Genomic DNA, 21,726 nt, shown 5'->3' with positions numbered 1-21,726 from the left:
TCATTATTTCCCTCTTTCCCAGACTCGGCTCTATTTTTCCATCTTCCTCAATTCTCCCTTGGTACTGCCTCAGCCAGAGTCTCTGCAGATAGGCTGGCTCTAACCCTACCTCCCAGCAGGGCTGCAGTGCAGAGACCCTGATCCTAGAGTCAGGGAGCCCCAGGGGTACCGACCTGGGGTACCACATCCTCCTGGTGCCTGTGAGAGCTCCTGAGGACGGTCTGGCTGGGGTGTGGGTGGGGCATCCAGCCTGACTCATCCAGCCCTCCCTGGATGGCAGCTCTGGATGGGTAAGGGGGCGGTCTCTGCCCCAGAGGAATCTGAGGGGGCCATTCCAGGCCTTAGAGCTGGGGGTCCTGGCCGCACCTCAGGAGACCATGAGTGATGAGGCATCTCTTCCCCACCAGGAGGAAGACATAGTGTACTATGACGCCAAGGCCGACGCTGAGCTGGTAAGTGCCCCCACCCATGCTGGCAGGGATGGGGAGCTGCCAGAGCCACACACCCCTCTCTGGGACCTCATGGCCTCAGCTGTAAAATGAGTGTTAGGACTCAGCACTCTTCAGCATTCAGAGCTTGGCCTTGCAGAGTTGTGTCTGCACAGGTCCCCGCCCTACACCTCCCACAATTCCCTAGAGGCCCTGACCCCTCCAGGGCTGTGTCTCTGTGGCACCAAGGGGCACAGCTTCACTGTACAGTGTGGGGCGGGCCCAGCCCCATCCCTGGGCAGAGTGGTGAGGCTCTTGGACCTCCTCCCCTAGGTCAGTTCAGGTACCAGCATCGGGAGGACAGAGGGATGCTGAGTGCTGCGAGAGTAGGGGAGAGAGGGAGCAGGTGGGGAGGGCTTCCTGGAGGTAGGCAGGCGGGGCCTGGATGCAGGTGTATTTCAGGTGAGTGCAGGTACCCTTCCCTGTGGTGAGGGGAAAGTGGCTTCCTCGTACTGACCACCCCACAGCCTGGCCCCACGATCAGTGTTGGCCCTGGGCTAAGTCAGTCTCACCCCAGCTGTAGAGGCAGCCCAGTCCCTGTGCCTGTTCTTCAGATGAAGGAGAGGGCTCTGACTCATCAGGGGTCACCACCCCGGAAGTGGTGGTGCTGGGACTGACCGGAGAACCCAGAGCTACACTGCTCTTCTGCCTCACTGACTGGTTCACGTCTGCTTGGGTGGCCCTGTGACAGAGAGAGGTCCCCGTCACCAGAGGACTCACATGAAAGTGTGACCATTTGGGGTGTGAGGGGGTCTACAGAGGAGACAAGAGTGTCTGAGGGTGCAGGGCACATGGAACAGGCTGTTTTGGTGAACCTGTCAAGGCCCAAATTCATCTGCCTGCTTTTGAGGCAAAAGTAGTTGAACCTGGTTATTTCCTCTGCAAACAGAGGTGTCACAACTCAGTCTCTGGGGCCCCACCTGTGTTGGCTGGTGCAAAAGACCCAACAGCTAGACTCCCACTCCTGGGCCTACTGGCCTGGGGGGTTGCCTGGGGCGAGCAGGAGGTATCCAGTGGCACCAAGAGGTGGGCAGGCAGGAAGGGATTCCTGCAGAGGGTCTGTGGTACCAGGCTGGCCTTGGTGAGCCTTCAGGAGGGCAGGCAGGCAGGGCCGCAGAGAAGGAGGGGTGGGTGGGCTAAAGCAGGTGTGCTTCCCCCTTGGCTGAGCCTCCGTGGCTCCCAGAGAAGTTGCTAAAATTAAAGCTGGAATCTGAAATTCAAATGAAGAACAAACCTTTAATTAGACCCTGAATCTAATTCCTTACCCCCCTCAGCAGCGGGCTGTAATTTTAGCAATCAGTGCATTAAATATAAACCAGGAGACTGCAGTTGCCCACCGTACAAAGCCCCTGGGCTACAAAGCCCCTGGGCGTCGGGGTGACACTGAGGGGTCTCCTTGGCCAGTCTGGTGCCCGGCCCCCTCCCTAGACTCCCTGCTCCCAGCAGCCCCCAACCCCTGGCTCTAAATCACTGACTCCCTGCCCCCAGCCCCTTGGACATCTGCTGGGGGGCTAGGGACAGCACAGGGAGGGAGATTCACCCCGGGTGGGGCTGGGCCAGGGTCAGTTAGGCCAAAATCCCAGCCCTCCCAGCCCCGGTATAAATATCAGCACGCACACATTCCCCAACTCTCCTGCCTGTTACGTTGTTTTGTTTTTTTAATCTTTGCCAGAGGTACAGTTAGAGATCTTTCTAGACCATTTACTTTTAAATTACCAGCCAGAAGGTGGGGGGTAGGGAGGGAAAGAAGGAAGGAAAAAGTTCGCCAGCTGATAGCTTATCAGAACAGAATCCAAATGTCACATTAGTTGGGAAAGTTGGGAGATTAAATTTTCCAGCGCCCTTCATCTGCCACTGACATTTCGGGGGCTTTCTTCTCCCGCACTTTCCCCTCCTCCCAGCAGAACGTGAGTGGCTCACACCTCAGAGGCGGCCGGCTCCCTGCTCTGGCCTCCATGCTCAGCAGCTGCCTGCCCCAGCTTTACCCAGCATCCAGGAGCTCCTGAGGGTCCTCCTAGGGTGTGCCGAGCTGGACAGAGGGGTGGCACACTGGGTGAGGGGCAATGGCAGGGCAGTAGATGGCTTGGATTTTGCTGTTACAAAATCCAGTCTTGAAGAGATAGATGAAAAGGGTGTTTGCTGCAGGCCCTCCAGCCAGCTGCACCCACCATCCAGGCAGTAATTCATTCCCCAGGCCTGAGGGTGCACCCAGAGCACTCCCTGGGTGGGGAGAGCACAGCTGGCTGAGTGGGGAGGCACCATCACCCTTTCCCCAGACAGAGCCTGGCAGCAGGAGCACGAGGGGTGTGACCAGGACCCAGTGAGCAGTGGGGTTGGCCGTCACGTTAGATCCACTGGGGAGAGGAAATGAGCTGAGCCTGGTGCTGAAGGTGGTCACAGGGTCGTTGAGGGAACATGTGGCTGGTTCAGCTGCTTATACTCCCACCTCCCAGGGCACAAAGACCCCCAGCTCTGCGCCTACCCCACCTGGCTCTCCATCTCTCCTTGCCTCCCCATCCGGCTTTTCTTCATCTTCCCCTTCACTCTCTACCTCCATCTTCCCTTCCCCCTTGCACACCTGCACCCATGCCTGCCCACCCCCCACCTCGGCTGCGGCATCAACACTATAGTCGCAGGCCCACTCCTGCCAGCCTGTGGTGGTGGGCAGGGGCGCACGGCGCATGCCCAGCCTGCCTGGCTGAGAGATGCTGTAATTGGCACCTGTCAGATGGCTGCAACTCATTTTAGAAAGTCAGCGGGGGCCTTTATAGTCCTTCTGCTAGCAGGCACCACAGACCCTCCTTCTGGATGTTACCAGGTCTCAGTGCTAGCCCCGACCCGAGCCCAGCTCTCCCACGGACTCCCCACTCTCCAGCTCATCCCCTAGAGCCACCCTGCTGCAGGGGGTGGTGCCCCTCCCCCAGACGGGGCTAGGGCCCTCTCCTTGGTGCCAAAGGAACTCCATGCAGGGGATAAGTGGGACCAAGTTGTGGGGTGTACGTTGCAAACCTCCTGTGACGGGGTGCTGAGGCCGCCTTGTGATTACACAGAGCAAGTCCTTATGAGCAGGGTGTCTGCAGCCCACTCCTCTCTAGCTCCAAGATTTGCCTCCTTCGCTGATAATTGGTTTTCGAGGATGTGAGGAAGGGCTTGGTTTGGTCTTGGCTCTGGAATTTGGGTTTAGCAAATGTGGGGATGGTGGGTGGGGCAGGTGGGTGTCACGGGCCTTCCAGGCAAGGAGTCCATACCCCATGTCTCTCTGTCCCTGTGTCTCCCCATCTCTCTGTCTCTGCAGTAGTCTGATTCTGAGATGCCCCTATCTCCTAGATTCTGGCCCCCCTGCCTGCAGTTCTATCCAACCCCACTCCACCATTTCCCAGCCCTGACACTGCCATGGTTGGGGGGTCTCCTTCCACAGGACGACCCTGAGAGTGAGGATGTGGAAAGGGGGTCCAAGGCCAGCACCCTACGACTGGACTTCGTTGAGGACTCAAACTTCAAGAACAAGGTCAACTATTCATACACGGCTGTGCAGATCCCCACGGACATCTACAAAGGCTGTGAGTGTGCAGAGTGATCGGGAGCAGCCCTCCCCACCCACCATGGGGGCAAGGCCCACTGCCTGGGCGCTGCCAGGTCCCAGGTGCCCATCCACCTTCAGCCCCCTACACCCAAGGTCACACATGCTCACCTCTCAGACCCGCCCACATGCAGGCATCAAGCCACTCTCAGGCACAGCCTCACGCTAACTCTCAGCAAGACACAAAACACCGAGCCTCTCACCCCTATGCATGCACGGGCTCACACAAATGCATGCACACAACTCTTGCCCCACGTGCTGGGCCAAGTCCCCACCTGTCCCCAGAGCAGCTCCTCCCTACCCTCTCCCATTCCCTGGCCCCATGCAGGAAGGGTTGAGGACCTACCACGTCAGATTGGCACAGGACAGGGAGCAACTTCTCATTCACAGACACCAACCCTGTAACACCTCCCTCCTTCTCCCTGGTGAGCAGGGGGAGGTGGAGATGGAGGTCAGGGGGATTGAGTAGAGGGTGGTTGAGATGCCAAGCTCCAGGGACAGTATAGCTTTGCACAATGGGGAAACCAGGTCCCTACAGCTAGAAGGATTTGAGTCAGACATGAGGATGAACTTCCTGAAGAATTTGGGAGGTGTAGGGAGAAGAGGCCAAGAGTCAAACACTGAATGGGGAACTCTAGCTGCAGGATTTAAGGCCCCGGAGTCTCTTGGTTCTGACACAATTCTATGGGCACCTACAGGGTAGCCTCAGAATCCAAGGGGCCCACTGGGTGGAGGTTCTTGAAGCAAAGGTCCCAGAACTTCTGCGTGGTCTTCAGAAAGCAGGGAATCCTCCAGGGTTCTCAGGGAGGCCCCTCCACCTTTAGGGTCAGCCAGGCCTTCTGGGCAGCCTCAGGCAGGAGTGAGGGTGGATGCCCCCCACACCCTACAACGGCCACCCACAGGCCACCTGCCCGAGCCAGTAGAGGGGCACTATCACAGGCAGGCACGCTAATTAAAACAGGAGCCACACCGCCCTCCCCAGTCACCCCTCGCTACCCACACAAATTACATTTTATATGTTTTTTATTTACTGTGTCACTTTTAATTAAATCTGTAATCGCCTGCCTGAGGGGGGCATGGTCCCCATTTCCAAGCTCAGTGTGATCTGATGGTGTGGGCACGTGAATGTGTGTGTGTGGTCACAGGGCTGAGCAGCATGCCCTTTCCAGGTGGGGGGCTGTAGTGTGTGCACAAGTGTGTCTCACAGTGTATGCGTGAGCGTGCATGTGGTCATGGCTACCTGAAGGGACAGCCCAGCCAGGTCTCCTCTCGGCGCTTGACCTGAGTCAGGGACACCCCTCTGCCAGCAGCAGCTAGAGGGGCTCGCAGAATGGTCTGTCTGCTCTAAGCCTCTCATGTGCAGATGGGGAAACTGAGGTCCAGTGAGGAGTGGGAACTGCCAGGCAGACTCTCCCAGGGCAGACAGTACTGTGTGAAACGTTTGAGAGCCTGACTTTATTTTTTCCTTAAAGAGAAAAATAGAAATTGTACAACTCACTAAGTTTCTAAATTAGGAACAGGACGATAACATACTGTTCAATAGGCACAGTCAATGCTAGAAATGTGTTTTGTTTTCACATTATGGTCAGTTAAGGGAAGCTGCAGGGCCAGAGAGAAGGGAGTAAGAGCAGAGGGGGAGGAGCAGCAGACAAGACAGCAGAGGCCCCCCCAGTCTGGAGAGAGAGAGCAGAGGGAAGAATGCCCCAGAATATATTGTCACCCTCTAGGCTGTTGGCCGAGCCTGGAGCATTTGTATCTTTAAATCACAGCTCTGGGAATTCCCTGGCGGTCCAGTGGTTAGGGCTCTGCGCTTCCACCACAGTGGGCACGGGTTCGATCCCTGGTCGGGGAATTAAGCTCCTGCATGCCAGGCGGCGCAGCCAAAAAATAAAATAAAGTAAAAAATAAATCACAGCTCTTCATTTGTTCTAAGGGTTTCTTCTCTGAAAAGAAGAGCAGAGCCTTTGGAAGACATGCTCTGGCTCCCATTTGGGGAGTGGATCTTCGGGGAGAGGTGATGGCATCAGGGCTCCACCCAGAAAGAAAGGAGGTGGGAGAAGTTGGAGGAAGAAGTAGCCCCCAGGGGAGGGGGTGCAATACAGAGGCCTGGCAGTAGCAGGTATCCAACTCCTGCTGTTTTTTCTGAGTGTCCCACACGCAGAGACAGGTACACTGCACATGTGAGAACATGTGCCACACACACACATTGGGCAGGTTTAGGGCTGTCCTGAGTTGGGGGGCTGCGTACTGCTTAAGCCATCCCAAGTCTCTGCCCGGGTTGCCGGATGTTTGGAGTCCATCCATCTGAGAGAAGCCTTGCTCTGTGTGTGGGGGGCTAGGTCTGGCCAGGGCGTCATACCTGTGCAGCCACAGAGGTTGAGGGAGGTGGGGGGGGGGTAACTTGTGGTGGGGGGTTGTGAAATCAGGACCCATTGGTGTCCTCCTGTAAGGGCAGAGTGTTGTGTAGGTATGAGCATGTGTGACCCTGTGCCCATGGCAGCAGTTGAGGCTGCTGGGCAGGTAGGTTTGGGGGTGAGGGCATGACACATCCGGCTGGAAACATAGAGGTTAGATGTAGGTACACCTGTTGTATACCCGCATGCAGTATACAAGCGCAGGCTGTGTGTGTGTGTGTGTGTGTGTGTGTGTGTGTGGAAGTGCACGTGCCAGTGTTGCAGCAGGATCATTGCACAGCCCGTGTCCCTCCGAGAGCCCCCACCCCCACCCCTGCCTGCTCCTGGCCCCAGTTGATTAATCATGGAGCTGAGTGGCTTCCAGCTTATCAGGTACCTTAATAGCTGAATAATTCCAGCACCATCATCGAGCCCTTAATTGCTTTCTTGTGGCTGCAGCCCGGAGTGCATGCTGAGTGGGTGAGCTCCCAGGGGACCAGCCGCAAGCTCCAGGCAGCAGGCTGGATGGGCATCCCAGCTCATAGCTCCGTGCCACCTGGGTGGCCCCTCCACAGGGGCCACAGGCCACAGCTGCCCTGCCTGACCATGTGGAGCCTGGCCGAAGGGCAGGCTGAGATGTTTCTTGGGATGAGAACAAGGATGTCTTCCTGGAGGAGCTGGTGCAGCCCCAGCTGAGCCCTGGGAAGTGAGGGAGACCTGGGTAGGCAGAGAGCAGGTGAGGCTTTCTAAGTGAGAGGCACATGCATGGGTGTCGCTGTGATGAGCTTCAGCGCGGGAACAGCCGAAGCGCTTTCCACCCCAGCCCCCTGCTTCCCTCCTAGCCACCGTCATCCTCAATGAGCTCAATTGGACGGAGGCCCTGGAGAATGTATTCATTGAGAACCGCAGGCAGGACCCCACACTCCTGTGGCAGGTCTTCGGTAGTGCCACGGGAGTCACTCGCTACTATCCAGGTGAGCACTAGCCCATCTCCCCAGTCCACTCAGCACCCCACCCTCCTCCATCTCCCGGCCCCCTCATCCTGCGGTGCGTGGGGCGGGACGGTCACCTTGCTGGTTGCGGGGTGGCCTGGCCACTGCTGCAAGGCCTGCTACCAGCCCCAGGCCCTTCCCTGCCTGTCCCCAGTCACCTCCTCTCCTCCCACAGCCACCCCATGGCGAGCCCCCAAGAAAATCGACCTGTACGATGTCCGAAGGAGACCCTGGTGAGCAAGCAAAGAGGGGCTGGGCAGGGACACCCCCTCAGCTCTCCCGCCTGCTCCCCTCCATCCCGATAACCAGGCCTCCAAGCAGGGCGCAGCCAGCTCTATCCAATTTTCATTTCACACATCGTTGCCACTGGAAAATGGATCCCATCACCCAGGCAGGCCTCCCAGCTGCCTCTGCCCCCCGTCCGCTGCCCGGCACTCCACCCCCTCGGGACTGAGGGATTGGGCTAGTGGGGGTTCCCGAGGGTGGATGTATCCTCTGTGGGTTTGGCCAGCCCCTGCTGTACCCATCTGAGCCCTAGACACCCCTACCCTCTGGTCTGCCTCTCCTGCAGTACTCCCTGGCCTCCTCCTCTGCCACCTGTTCAATCCCGTACACAGCTATGACTCTGCCCTTGGCACCTCAGCCTGGGCCAGGGGAAATGACAAGCCACTGAGCCCATGGAACAGGCCTCCTAGCCTCTCTGGATCACCTGCTCACCCCTCCTTGGGGTTGTTCACGGTATTGGGGGACCAGGTCACTCATGCCATGGGCAAGGACTGTCTGCTTTATTAAATGCGGTGTCCTCAGGGCCTAGAACCCTGTCTGACCCATGCCGTGGATGCTCAATAGAAACATGTTGAATTGGGCTTCCCTGATGGTGCAGTGGTTGAGAGTCTGCCTGCCGACGCAGGGGGCACGGGTTCGTGCCCTGGTCCGGGAAGATCCCACATGCCGCGGAGCGGCTGGGCCCATGAGCCATGGCTGCTGGGCCTGCATGTCCGGAGCCTGTGCTCCGCAACGGGAGAGGCCACAGCAGTGAGAGGCCCGCGTGAGGAAGACCCATTTATTATATCAAACAAGGTGAGTAATAAATGTAAATATACTTCAATCCTTGGTGGCTCTTGAACTGTCAGGACTTCATATTTTGATTTAGACTTTTCTTTCTTTTTCTTATTCTTCCTTGAGGCTTCATGTTGCTCAGGATCGTCACCTTGTGATGCTCTGGACTAGAACAAACAAACAAACAAAAGCAAAAATCATGGGTTTTTAGGACCATTTTTAAAGTCTTTATTGAATTTGTTACAATATTGCTTCTGTTTTATGGGGTTTTTTTGGTTTTTGGCCGCAAGACATGTGGAATCTCAGCTACCCAACCAGGGATCGAATCTGCACCCCCTACACTGGAAGGCAAAGTCTTAATCATTGGATCTCCAGAGAAGTCCCCCCATTTCTGTTTAAAAAAAAAAAAAAATAAAAAAAAAAAAAAACATGTTGAATCAGTATGTGGGTGAAGGAAGGAAGAACCCACAAGGTCTCAGTGAGGCTGGCCCTAACTGAGGCTTCTCCTGGGCAGGTATATCCAGGGGGCCTCGTCGCCCAAGGACATGGTCATCATCGTGGATGTGTGAGTGAGCGATGCTGGCGGGTGGGGTGGGGGTGGGGCTAGGGACTAGAATCTGCTGCTGGGGAACATCATGGGGGAGCAGCAGGAGAACACCTGAGGCCGACCAGGTGCCTCCGTGACCCACCCCCCAGGAGTGGCAGCGTGAGTGGGTTGACCCTGAAGCTGATGAAGACATCTGTCTGTGAGATGCTGGACACACTCTCCGATGATGACTATGTGAACGTTGCCTCCGTGAGTGGCAAGGGCAGTAGGCGGGCACTCCCTCCTGCCCCATGCAACCCCTGCCTGCCCAGGCCAGCCTGAGGCTACTCACCACTCTCACTGTCCCTGCAGTTCAACGAAAAGGCACAGCCTGTGTCATGCTTCACACACCTGGTTCAGGCCAACGTGCGTAACAAGAAGGTGTTCAAGGAAGCTGTGCAGGGCATGGTGGCCAAGGGCACCACAGGCTACAAGGCCGGCTTTGAGTATGCCTTCGATCAGCTGCAGAATGTGAGCCCCCTGGGTGGGCGAACGGGTGGCCAGGGACAGGCAAGGGCCCAGGCTTGGTGACACCAGGGAAATCAAGACAGATGGCCTTGTTAGCACCCAACAGGCAGGCTGGGCAGATAGCACTGTCTACTGTGGGGTAGGGGAGCCAGAGGGCCAGGCCCATTCTGGGGAAGGAGACCCACCTGTGGACCAGGGAGGGGCTGAAAGCTGCCTGACCCCACACCTACTCCTGCCCAGTCCAACATCACTCGTGCCAACTGCAATAAGATGATCATGATGTTCACGGACGGCGGTGAGGACCGCGTACAGGACGTCTTTGAGAAGTACAATTGGCCCAACCGAACGGTGAGGCTCAGCCCAGGTGGGGGCTGCCCTGACCTGGCCTGGTACCGGGGAGGGCTGTCCTCTGGTGGCCACGGCAGTAACCTCAAGCCCCAAACAGGTGCGCGTGTTTACTTTCTCCGTGGGGCAGCACAACTACGATGTCACACCCCTGCAGTGGATGGCCTGCACCAACAAAGGTACCTTGTCCGGGTGTCACTGCCACAGGGCCTGCCTGCCGTGTTCTGCCAATCCATTGGGTTGGTTGTCCACGTGTCCTTCATATGTCCAGCTTTCCAGCTGCTTGTTCATCCAGTGTCTGTCTTTCTGTATATGTGACTGGTCATCTCTTTATGTGGCTAACTTGTCCATCTGACTCAGCCTCTTTCCACCTATCTGACTGTCCATTGTTCATCTGTCCCTAGCTTGTCTGCTCCTGCATCTGTTTTCTGGTCAATCTGACTCTCCATGCAATTGGGCCTGGCCTCCAGGGGGACTCTGAATGTCACTGCCATCCTAGAATGAGGGACTTTAGGCCTCAAGCTCCTCCTTTCATCCCAGTTCTGCTTCCTTACACCCCTACACTCACAGCCCCTTCCATGTCATTGGTCCCATTCACAGGGTAATGGCAGGGAGCACTAAAGGGACATGAGTTCAGAGGAAATAACACCAAAAAGAAAGGGAACCTAAGAGACCAGTCAGGACTGCAGACACACCCCAGGGTACAGGGCCTCCTGTGCCATGGATCCCAAGCAGCACCCAGGCCCACCTCTGCCTCCCCTTTCCTCACAGGTTACTATTTTGAGATCCCGTCCATCGGTGCCATTCGCATCAACACGCAGGTGAGACTGTGGGGGCGCCCCTCCTCCCAGCCCCTTGTCTTTGCTTCGCGGGGTCGTGGGAACCATGGGCTGCTGTGTGATGAGAGCGCCCCCTGGTGGCTAATTGACACATGGGGAGGCAGGACAGGGAAGATACAGTGGGAGGGGCAGACTCATGACCCCCCCACCCCTGACCCCACCACCTCCCCAGGAATATCTAGATGTATTGGGCAGGCCCATGGTGCTGGCGGGCAAGGAGGCCAAGCAGGTTCAATGGACCAACGTGTACGAGGATGCACTGGTAAGGCCTCGGGGCAAGGAAGAGGTGGGGCCGGTGACCTTCCCCCCAGGATGTGCCCACAGGGTCAGGTCCCATGAGGGCCCCCTTATGGTGGTAAACCAAACAGAGGAGAAAGAGAGGTGGCCTGTCCCCACACCCCTGCTCTGAACACTCAGGATGGGGGCATGGCTGGCCACAGGAGTCTGACCCATCCTCTTCCTCTCCCTTCAGGGGCTGGGGTTGGTGGTGACAGGGACCCTTCCTGTCTTCAACCTGACGCAGGATGGCCCTGGGGAAAAGAAGGTGAGGTTCCCCACTGGGGAAGGGCTAGTCATGCCTGGGGAAAGCTGGGCATGCCCAAAACAGGTCTGGGATGGAGCGCGGATAGGCAGGCCTCTAAACTGGACAGGGGCAGCAGCTTGAGGCCATGGGCATGGGCAGTTGGGCACGGTGGCTCCCCCCATGGAATTGAGCCTGTTGCAGACCCTGTGCTTCTGCTCCCAGAACCAGCTGATCCTGGGCGTGATGGGCATTGACGTGGCTCTGAATGACATCAAGAGGCTGACTCCCAACTACACGGTGAGTGTCTACCTGCCCATCTCCCTGTTCTGCCTCTCCTGTGGACACAAGCCAGGCTCAGCAGAGGCTGATGGGGATTCCCACACCTCTGTGGAGTTCTCCGAGTTCAGGCGGTCAGGGAAGGCTTCCAGAGGAGGTGATCTTGGGCCTAGAACTGGGATCAGCAAACTTCTGTAAAGGGCCAGATTATAAATATTTTAGTCTCTGCCAGCCTAAATACTCATACTTATACTCAATTCTGCTGCATTGAGGAAACAGCCACAGACAAAACATACATAAATGGGCATGGCTATGTTCCAATACAATTTTGTTTGTAGATACTAAAATTTGGATTTCAAATAATTTTCACAAGTCATGAAATAGAAATCCCTCTTTTTCAATCATTTAAAAATGTAAAAACCATTCTTAGCTCACAGCAGTACAGTAACCGGCAGCAGGCCAGATGTGGTCCATGGGCCCTAGTTTGTCGACCCCTGGTCTGTCACATAGGCAGGAGTGTCCTGGGTAGAAAGGAGGTGAAGGCGTACCTTGGAGTCAAAGGGAACTCTCTGGGCAAAGGCCTGAAGGTGAAAAACAGAATCATAAGCCAGGGAAGGGGCCAGATCTGTGTGGCTGACCCAGGGCCTATGGAAAGAGAGTTTGGGACTTGGTTGTGAAAAGGTTGGGAGATGTGTGTCAGCATGCTTAAACCTGAGCCACATGAAGGCCCCAAGTCTTTGGCCTCCATGTACAGTGAGAAAACTGCCCCAGAGAGTTAAGGGGTGACTCCAGAGTCCTGCTTTTCTTTCCCTTACACTTGGAAGGGACACCCCAGGTAGTCCAAGGGTACACTCGTCCCCCTGCGCTCTACCAAGATGGGGACCAGGAAGAGGCCGTAGTGGGGAGGGGAGGGGAGGGCAACAGCAGCCTTGTGGGGCCAGTGGAGGTGGAGAGGTTCCGCTGACTGATAGCGCCATGAGAACCCAGGGGAGGGGCTGAGAAGGCCAAATCACATTAAGGTCCCACAGAGCTGGCCAGCATGGGCCAGGGCTAGTGCATGAGGGGCACCAGCCTGCTGGGCTTGGCTTGAGAGGTAGGCTTAGGGCCGAGCGGCATGTTGGGGTCCCTGACCCAGGAAGGCAGATGGCACCCCCCAGCAGCGTGGAAGGCAGGATGAGGAAGAGCTCTGGAGCCCAGGAAATCCCTGCCCAACCCTCCAGGCCCTAAGCACCCCTATCTATACCCCCAGCTTGGAGCCAACGGCTATGTGTTTGCCATTGACCTGAATGGCTATGTGTTGCTGCACCCCAACCTCAAGCCCCAGGTGAGCCAGATGGGTGGCCTGCAGATGGGGGGTAAACCCTGTGAGAGAAGGAGTCCTGACTTCCTGCCCTGCCTCCCCTAGACCACCAACTTCCGGGAGCCTGTGACCCTGGACTTCCTGGATGCAGAGCTGGAGGATGAGAACAAGGAGGAGGTAAGGAGAAGAAGAGGAGGAGGGAGGGGGGCGGGCATCCAGAGCAGAGAAGGGTAGGGGCCCCACCCTTCACGTCTCTGACCCTTCCAGATCCGTCGGAGCATGATCGATGGCAACAAGGGCCACAGACAGATCAGAACACTGGTCAAGTCCTTGGATGAGGTGAGAAGGTGGCAGAAGGGGGACAGAAGGTCAGGGTGGACACCCTCCTACCCACCACTCCACCCCGGCCTGCTACCCCAAGCACCTGACCCAGCTTCTTCTCCCAGAGGTACATAGACGTGGTGATGCGGAACTACACCTGGGTGCCTATAAGGAGCACCAACTACAGGTGAGTGGAGCCAGGCTGGGCAGGCAGGGAGGGGCAGCGCAGCCCCAGACCCCCAGCTGCCCCTCCCTCCCCCACCCCCATGTGCCAGTTCTCAGCGGCTGTGACCACGATCCCAGTGGGGCCCCAGCAGCCAGGGCTGCTTACTTCTCACTCCTGGGTGCTCAGTCCCAAGGGTCCCTCGCTGGCCCTTCATGAACAAGCAGCATCTCCTGGGAGCTCACAGTGGAGACATGACAGTGCATCTGATGCCTCCCCATTCCCCACCACCCTCTCTACATCCCTCCCGCCTTGGATTGTATCCCTGGATGTGTGCATGCAGGATGTCATCCTCAGCACGTTCACCGGCCTGCTCTCAGCAGTTGTCACAGCCTCAGAGAGTGTACTGACTGTCTTCTGCGTGCCCCAAGAGATGGTCTCCTTCACACTCCAGCACCAGCCCATGACTGCCCCTCACTGTGATAGTGCCAGCCCTGCTTTTAGCTGGCTCTCACATGGCCTGAGTCTCTGGGGACTATGGACCCCTCTGTCATAGCAAGACCCCCACCCCCATCCCCACAGCCTAGCTCACTGACAGTATTCTGCCCCTGTGAGTCTGCTGCTGGCCAGCTGGAGGAGACTGGCTGGGCAGGTGGTGTGCTGGGGGAGGCCGCTGGGGCGAGGGGTGGGATGGGGATTTGCTTTGGAGCTGAGAGTTCTGAGGCCTCCAGGAGAGTTCGGGAAGTGGAGGGCCCAGGCCCCTAGGCCCTGAATCTCTCACAGCTAACCAGGGAGAGGTGTCCCTGGTGGTTGGGGGAGGGGATGCCACAGCCTGGGCCTCTCTACCCAGCTCCAAAGCTGTGGGGAGGAGCGTGCCAGTGGGGCCCGCCTCTCTCCAGCAGTGACCTGTGCTCCTCCCATCCCCTCCTCCCCAGCCTAGGGCTAGTGCTCCCGCCCTACAGCACCTTCTACCTCCAAGCCAACCTCAGTGACCAGATCCTGCAGGTCAAGTGTAAGTGGCCCGGCCCCTGCCTGCGCCCTGCACCCCCGCCTTTGCCCCGCACCCTGGCTGGCCCCAGGCAGCATAGCCAGCCGCTTGCGGCCAGGCGGCCCCTCCTGCCCAATCTGCCCGCCCCCCAGGCGCCCGCAGGCTGGGGCACCAGCCATCGGAAAGTCTGTGGAACTCTGCATGCTCGCCTTTTCTCAGATTTGGTTCCAGACCATTCTCTCATGGTTTCCATTGAGGTTCTGTTTTTGGTTTCTCCTCCTCCGTGTCTTCCCTCCTTAGCCTGCCTCCCCCACACACGCCTGGGGGCTGAGTTCTTGGAAGACACCCCTTCCTCTCATCCCTCCTGCCCCCTGCTCCCTGCGCAGCGCTCTCTCGCTGCGGCACCACCCCCGGGTCTCTCCCCACCCTGCCCCCTCTTCTGTCCCCCCTCGCTCATCCTCCCTTATTTTCCTCCTCACCTCTTCTCTCACCTTCTGCCTCCATCGCCTTCCTGCCCCCTTACGCTCTCCCTTTGCCCTTCCTCCCCCCCTCCCGCTCCCTCTCGCCCTCCTGCCTCCTCCTTTCCCCTCCCTGCACCCACACCTTCTCTATCTCCCTCCCTCTTCCTTCTGCACTCCCTCCATTGCTCTCTCCCACTTCCCGTCCCTCCCACTCCCCACTCAGTCTCTCCCCCTCTTCTCCTCACACTCTCCTCTCTCCATCTTCTCTCCTACGCCTTCCCCTCCTTTGCTCCCTTCCTCAGGCCTTCATCCCCGCCTCCCCCACCCTCCCTGTCTCTTGCCCTTCCTCCTTCCTTCCCTCCCTCTCCCGCTCCTCTGCCTGCGGCTCATCCCTGCATGTCCTGCTCACCCTGGGCCTCCCCCAGAGGCCTCTGGAGCCCGTGGCCCCGCCTGCCCACCGCCCGAGGTCACTGGGAGGGAGGCTGGGGCTCCGGCCCCACCGGGCGCCCCCCACCTGCCTGGCTGACTGGGGCTCATCTCCTTTGAGTTTTCTCGCTCTCTCTTTCTCTCTCATGTCGTTTTTTGCAAGAAGTTTCCTTTCGGTATGATGATGAGACACAATATTTTCATTCAAACAGCCATTGAATAAAATATTGTTTGTGCCCCTCCCCTTCCCCTCCCCCTTTTCGTTTGTTTTTGTGTTTGTGTTGTTTTTGTTTTCCTCGCTTTCTCTCTTGGTGGACTGTCCCAGGGCCAATCAGCAAACTGAAGGGCAAGTATATTCAGAACCAGTGCACCCTCCTCTCCCCACCCCACCCCCTGCCCTCACACCCCTGCTTGCCCCCCTCCCTGCCCAGGACCAGCCAAACCCCTGCTCTCCAGGGCTCCCCCCCAGCATCCCCTGGGCTCCTCTAGTTCTTGCCTTTCCTCTGATCCCTAAATCTCTATTAGAGCCAGCAGCCCCTTCCCCTGGCCCTGCCTGCAGGGTGGTCTCCGGCGTGTTCTGAGAGCTCAGGCCCTCTCCTCAACCTCCTCGCTCCCTCTGGGCAGGCCTCTGCCCCCCACCCCACCTTCTCTGTCCCTCCAAGACAACTCAACAGTGGGGACAGGGCTAGATGCCTCTCTACCACCTCCCACCCACTAGGGCAAGGGGCCTGAGATGTAGCGGGTAGATCAGTCCTCAAAGGGGCTTATGTGAGGCTTCCTCGGGGATATTCTCCCTCCTCAGATCTCTCCAGTTTCTCTCCACAAGCTGGCAGCCCTCCCAAGGGGAGACAGAAGGCTTTGGAAGCCCCACACCCTGACCCTGGGGCCCAGGGGCAGGATAGGGCAGCAGACAGGCCACCAGGAGAGCAAGGCAGACCCAACGCTGGCCTAGGCGCTGAAACCCCTGTCCCCTGCCACCACTGCTACTCCTGGTGACTTTGTAAAAGCCCACTGGCCCAGCCCTGCCCTGGGGTGCTGGCTGCTCCTGGGAAGAGTGGTCAGGTATGGAAGGTGCTCCCGTGGGAAATAAAGGCAGACTCAGGGCCCCTGGGCCTGGCTGGGAACAGAAGGGGATCTTTCTGGGCCCCAAGGGCCAGCAAAGGAGCTTAGAGGGTATCAGGCTGGGGGTGAAGAAAAATATTCTGGCACTCAGAGGTACTTAAGCCAGAGACTTCGGGAAAAGGTAGGCAGTGAACTCACAGGCCCTGGCAAAGAACAAGAGGGGTGAGAGAGGACAGCACACAAGGGTCTCTGCCGCTGGTGCACAGAGAGGCCCCCCACGGAACACCGAGGCAGATGGGCCATGGAGAGCCATGGGGAGATGTCCTGTCCCCGGTCCACATGGGGAAGTAGGGCCTCCCTAAGAAGCCCTAGTGGCCCTGTCCAGCCTAGTCCAGCAAAGGGGATCCAGCTGCCCCCACTGGCCTGGGTGGAGGTGGAGGACGTGCCCTACTCCCACTAGCTTGAGTTGTCTTGTCTCCCCCTCCTACATCCCTCCCAGTGACCCCAGAAATGCAGGGCCCTGATAACAATGACAACCATAGCATAGTCTCCCTTCCTCTCCCCCGACCTCTTTTTCTTTCTCCTCTTCTTCCCCTCCCCACCCCAACCCTTCCCTGTTGGCTTGTGTCCAAACCCCACCTCACAGTCCTATCAGAAAGCAACAGTCCAACCAGTGACTGCCCAGCTCCTCCAGGCACCCAAAGTCCCCCTCCCCAGAATCTTGCAGTGCACTGTGGGAGTATTTTGGAACAGGGAAGACCCCTCTTCTGCAAAAACAAAGCACTGGGACTTCCCTGGCGGTCCAGTGGTTAAGATGCCGGGCTTCCAATCAAGGGGGGGGCGTGGGTTCGAACCCTGGTCAGGGAACTAAGATACCACATGCCGCGTGGCAAAAAAAAAAAAAAAAAAAAAAAAAAGAGGTTGGAATCTGGGTGAAAGGATAGGGAGGTGCATTGCCCAGAGTGAGAGAACAGAGGGACACCTCCCAGACTCAGACCAGCAAGGTGGCCAGCCCAGCTGGGCAGGGAGAGGCCCCAGAGGAGCGCTAGTAGCCACATCCCCAGATTCACTCACAGACCCACACAGGGACCTTTGCACACATGCACACATGCTTACACACTCATGCATACACACACGTGCTCTCACATGCACATACACGCTCATACATATGTGCTCACTCTCACACACGTACAGGCCCAGTCAGTGGATCCCTCAACAGCACCCTATGCCTTCTCTGGAGCTCCCAGCTTCTCCCTTGCTGCTCTGAGCCCAGACAGGTCCTTGGAAGGATAGACCAGACACAGGCCTTCTGGATAGACCAGAACCTGCCCTCATGCTCCCAGCCCAAGAGGGTGTTCATGTTTGAGCAGCGCTTCTGTGCCCTCCCAGCCCCCAGACTCTCCTCTCACAGTGTGGGAACATTCGAGGATCTCCCCTCACCCAGCCTCCTACCCCAGGGAAGGCCACTGGACCCCCACAATGCACTGCAGCCCACCCCCAGCTGCCCACACTGTCTCTGGTTGGACTGTCTGTGCCCGTGAGGAACCCCCTCGGTTTGGCCATGTTGATGCCTGACACAGAATAAAAGCAAGACCTACCAAAATGCAAACAGCTACAGCAAAGAGAGATAAAAATCCGCAGCCAAAAGCCAGTTCCATTCCTCAGAGTCTCTTTGGAGGAAGGAAGCTCAGCATGCGGTTTTTTCCATTATGGATGTGATAAGAGCGAGACTGGTGCCTCCCCCAGACCATGCATATATATAGCAGTGTGTGTATATATATGTGTGTGTGTATGTCCGTGTATATGTGCTATACAGCCGTATGGAAGCATATACAGCCACGCCAAGGGACTCACTGCCAACAGAGGACCAGGCCTGGGCAACATATTGGCTATAACTGCCCTCCTCCTGTGATGCTGTAGTCTCCACAGGCCCTCCCCGCCCGCCCCTTCTCTCTGGCTCGAACTTGAACGTGGAAGTGGCGGGTTTCCTCTTTGCTGGTGTCTCCCTCCCTCAAGCCACCCTCTTCCCTGTGCCTCCAGCCCCGTCAGCTCTGAACCCCTGGCCTCCCACCTCCCCAGCCCCCGCCGGATAACCCCCCGTTTCTGTTGCAGATTTTGAGTTCCTGCTCCCCAGCAGCTTTGAGTCTGAAGGACATGTTTTCATTGCTCCCAGGTAGCTTGCGTGTGGCCTTGCTGAGGTGTCCTCCCCAAACCCGACCTCCCTGGGCCCACCTCCTGCACTGCTGCCTGGAGCTGTGTGTCTGTGTGCTGTGCAGTGTCACCCTGCCATGCACAGCCCCGTATGTGTGGCCGTGTGCATACCTGGGCCATGTAGGCGCACCAGGCACCAGTGCCCATAGCTTCAGCTCCCACCAGGCCTCGGACGGGAGGGCTCTGGACTCTCTGTTGACCTTCCCTGCCCTCCCAGGCCACCAGGAAGGAGCCCTTTCTGCCCTGCGCCGGCTGTCCGCAGCACACCCCTCACTGGGCAGCTGCTGCTCTGGTTTGTGGCGCCCTCCCCACCCCACCCCCACCCCGCACCTGTCCTTGTCCTGTGTCATTCAGTGTTTGTGTGGGTGTGGTGACCGAGCCAGCCAGAGCCCCTGTGGGCAGTGCCCCACCCAGGTGTGGTGGCTCACTGAGGACTGGGGGAAGGTACAGGGATGGATGAGGAGATGGGGGCTATGAAGAGCTCTCTGGAAAGTAAGGGATCAGGGCCCAGCACAGGCCTGGGGCTGGACCATCCTTGGCGTGCACCCTCTGTCTGTTGGCCCACATCTGAGGAGGCCAGCAGGCCCCCGGGTGGTGAAGCCCTCCCCTGTGGCCTGGGCTTTGCATGAGGGCAGGTGGGTGCAACTGACAGAGATCCATGGGCACTCTCAGGTACCACACGGGGGCTCTGGACACTCCTAACCTCCATGTGTGTGCACGTGCGTGCATGCACCCACAAAGTTCGCTGTGACTCTCTGTAGATGTGTGTTTGTGAGTCATCATGTACATTTGTAAGAGTCCAAGTGTAAATGTGGGGTGGCCGTGTGCATTGGTGACTGTGGGAATGTATGGAAAGGCCTGTGTGGCCCACAGGACCCTGAGGGAGCTCTGAGAGCAGGGACCATGTTTGTTTTTGTCACCTCTGTATCTTTGGCACAGGAGAGCTCAATAAATATGTGTTGGGTGAGTGTAAATGTACATACTATGTGAGGGGGAGGGATTGCAAGTGATTTGTATCCCAAGTTCAGCTGTATGGGTGTCACTCTAAGTGTATCAGGTGTGTTCTCCCCCATACAGAAGTGCAGGCTGTGTACTGCACAAAGGCCCTGGGAGCAAGTGGGGACTGAGATTCAGTCCCAGGTGCCCTCACCAAGCTTTGGGCCCTAGCACAGCCTCGGGAAGAAGAGCATTTAAAAATTTCCCACAAAGTTGCTGCCATGCAGGCCAGTGAGGAGGTCCCTGGTGGCAGGGGTATGGATGAGGGATTAGGCAGGAAAGATAGCTCCATGTACCAGGGTAGAAGGACTGCTTGCCAAGACATCCTGGGGAGCAGAACCCCAAGCAGATCTCCCTGCTCCCTTCAGCCCCTACGTTCTCTGGACCCACATTCTGAGCCCAGAGAGGACCTTGAGGAGGTGAGGGATTTGGCCTGTCCATCTCTGGGGGAAGAGCACTCTGGGCAGAGGGAACAGCCAATCCAAGGAGCCACGTGTTCCCACCGACTTGGTGACACCCTCTGTGGTATGATGAAAAACACTAAGGCTCAGGGAGCTTGAGTGAGTTGCCCAAAGGTACACAGCCAGGAAGCAGCAGGATGAGGTCTCAGACCAACTAAGCCAGTGTCAGGACTCCACCCACTGTGCCCACGGAACGCTACGGCACACAGTTGGATGAGCCAGCCATGAGGCATTTCCTGGGGCCTCCCAGGTGCACCGTCTTGCTCCAGCTACACAAGAGAGGTGGGAGGCTCTGCAGGGCCATGCCCAGAAGGGAGAACCTGCTTGGGTGGAGGAAGCAGACCCTCATTCTCTGCTTCTTGCACTTAAGCAGGTCAGTTCTGCCCCTGTCCAGACCTGGTTACCTGCTGGGCATATAGTCACTGCAGCCTGTAAGAATACACACGCCCCTCCCTGAAGCCTGGGCTTCTCAGCGAATGGCCAGGCAGGCCTTTTGGGAAGCCTCAACCCTATTGCCCTGTGCATCCCCCCAAGCCCACTCTTCTTGCCCCTCCCCACCCCCAGAGAGTATTGCAAGGAACTGAATGCCTCAGACAACAATACCGAGTTCCTGAAGAACTTCATTGAGCTCATGGAGAAAGTGACTCCAGATTCCAAGCAGTGTGAGTGACTTGTGGGGCAGCGGGGTCTGGGCAGTGCCAGACGGCAAGGGGGCAGCCCAGAGACTGGGCAGGTGTGGATATATGCAGGCCCAAACCAAGGGCAGGTCCTGGGCCAGGTCATGGGGAAGGTTCGGAGCCTTGCGGGTAGCGGGGAGAGTGGGCAGGGATCCACAAGAAGATCCTCCCTCCACCCCAACCCTCCTGTTCCAGGCAACAACTTCCTTCTGCACAACCTGATCTTGGACACGGGCATCACACAGCAGCTGGTGGAGCGCGTGTGGCGGGACCAGGATCTCAACACGTAGGCACCACCCAGCCTGTGGGGGCAGGAGGCTGGGGTGGGCCCAGAGGCGCTGGCTGTGCCCTGCAGAAAGTAGGTCTGTGACCTCACCTCCCTGCTGCCCCCAGGTACAGCCTTCTGGCCGTGTTCGCCGCCACTGATGGTGGCATCACTCGCGTATTCCCCAACAAGTAAGTGACCTGCCCCACTATCCGACACCCTGCCCCTGCTGGGGCCCCGCCTGTCCCGCTGCCCAGAGGCCTTCTTGCATCTGCTGAGACCACTGCCCCCACAAGCCACCCCTCCACCAACCTCTTGTGTGACCAGGGCAGCTGAGGACTGGACAGAGACCCCTGAGCCCTTCAATGCCAGCTTCTACCGCCGCAGCCTGGATAACCATGGCTATGTCTTCAAGCCCCCACAACAGGATGGTGAGTGTCCTCCCAGGCACACAGCAGCAGGTGGGAAGCTGAGGCTTCTCTGTCTGCTCAGCCAGGGCGAGGCTCTGCTCTTTGAGGTCCCTCTCAAATTCGAGGCTGGCTGGCTGAGATGGGGCAGATAAAGAGAGGGCTAGGCTGTGCCAAACGCTATGCTGGGTGCCCGGTGCTTAGGCTGAGGTCAGCCTTGCCTTGGGTTCCTGGGCTCACAGGGCCCAGCACAGAGTGGTCATGTGGCTGCCAGCCCCTACTCCTGACCACCCCACCTCACCCACCCCCAGCCCGGTTAAGGCCGCTGGAGCTGGAGAATGACACGGTGGGCATCCTCGTCAGCACGGCTGTGGAGCTCAGCCTAGGTGGACGCACACTGAGGCCAGCAGGTGAATACCCAGGGCGGAGGGAGGGAAAG

The 21,726-nt window shown here is 57.9% G+C and overlaps 1 protein-coding gene across 3 annotated transcripts in view; it reads left to right on the top strand.

Annotated features, from left to right (window-relative positions):
• Positions 1 to 21,726, top strand: part of CACNA2D2 (calcium voltage-gated channel auxiliary subunit alpha2delta 2) — a 141,763-nt gene that overhangs the window by 117,634 nt on the left and 2,403 nt on the right. For 2 of the 3 annotated variants that reach the window (XM_007451815.1, XM_007451814.1), the window contains exons 5-28: positions 408 to 452; positions 3,907 to 4,048; positions 7,304 to 7,435; positions 7,629 to 7,686; positions 9,027 to 9,077; positions 9,209 to 9,308; positions 9,411 to 9,569; positions 9,807 to 9,914; positions 10,012 to 10,090; positions 10,683 to 10,732; positions 10,923 to 11,012; positions 11,223 to 11,294; positions 11,496 to 11,570; positions 12,799 to 12,873; positions 12,955 to 13,026; positions 13,117 to 13,188; positions 13,296 to 13,357; positions 14,269 to 14,345; positions 18,383 to 18,443; positions 20,503 to 20,600; positions 20,811 to 20,901; positions 21,009 to 21,071; positions 21,208 to 21,311; positions 21,599 to 21,697. In XM_007451815.1, the coding sequence (XP_007451877.1) occupies positions 408 to 452; positions 3,907 to 4,048; positions 7,304 to 7,435; positions 7,629 to 7,686; positions 9,027 to 9,077; positions 9,209 to 9,308; positions 9,411 to 9,569; positions 9,807 to 9,914; positions 10,012 to 10,090; positions 10,683 to 10,732; positions 10,923 to 11,012; positions 11,223 to 11,294; positions 11,496 to 11,570; positions 12,799 to 12,873; positions 12,955 to 13,026; positions 13,117 to 13,188; positions 13,296 to 13,357; positions 14,269 to 14,345; positions 18,383 to 18,443; positions 20,503 to 20,600; positions 20,811 to 20,901; positions 21,009 to 21,071; positions 21,208 to 21,311; positions 21,599 to 21,697 (2,035 nt within the window). Of the gene's footprint in view, positions 1 to 407; positions 453 to 3,906; positions 4,049 to 7,303; positions 7,436 to 7,628; positions 7,687 to 9,026; positions 9,078 to 9,208; positions 9,309 to 9,410; positions 9,570 to 9,806; positions 9,915 to 10,011; positions 10,091 to 10,682; positions 10,733 to 10,922; positions 11,013 to 11,222; positions 11,295 to 11,495; positions 11,571 to 12,798; positions 12,874 to 12,954; positions 13,027 to 13,116; positions 13,189 to 13,295; positions 13,358 to 14,268; positions 14,346 to 15,533; positions 15,555 to 18,382; positions 18,444 to 20,502; positions 20,601 to 20,810; positions 20,902 to 21,008; positions 21,072 to 21,207; positions 21,312 to 21,598; positions 21,698 to 21,726 lie in introns of all 3 variants that reach the window. The other variant, XM_007451813.1, reaches the window with a different exon arrangement.

Source organism: Lipotes vexillifer, unplaced genomic scaffold (genome assembly GCF_000442215.2).
Source record: "Lipotes vexillifer unplaced genomic scaffold, Lipotes_vexillifer_v1.1 scaffold500, whole genome shotgun sequence".
NCBI classification, from domain to species: domain Eukaryota; kingdom Metazoa; phylum Chordata; class Mammalia; order Artiodactyla; family Lipotidae; genus Lipotes; species Lipotes vexillifer.
Note: the sequence above shows the minus strand (reverse complement) of the source record. Positions and strands in the feature narration are given on the sequence as shown.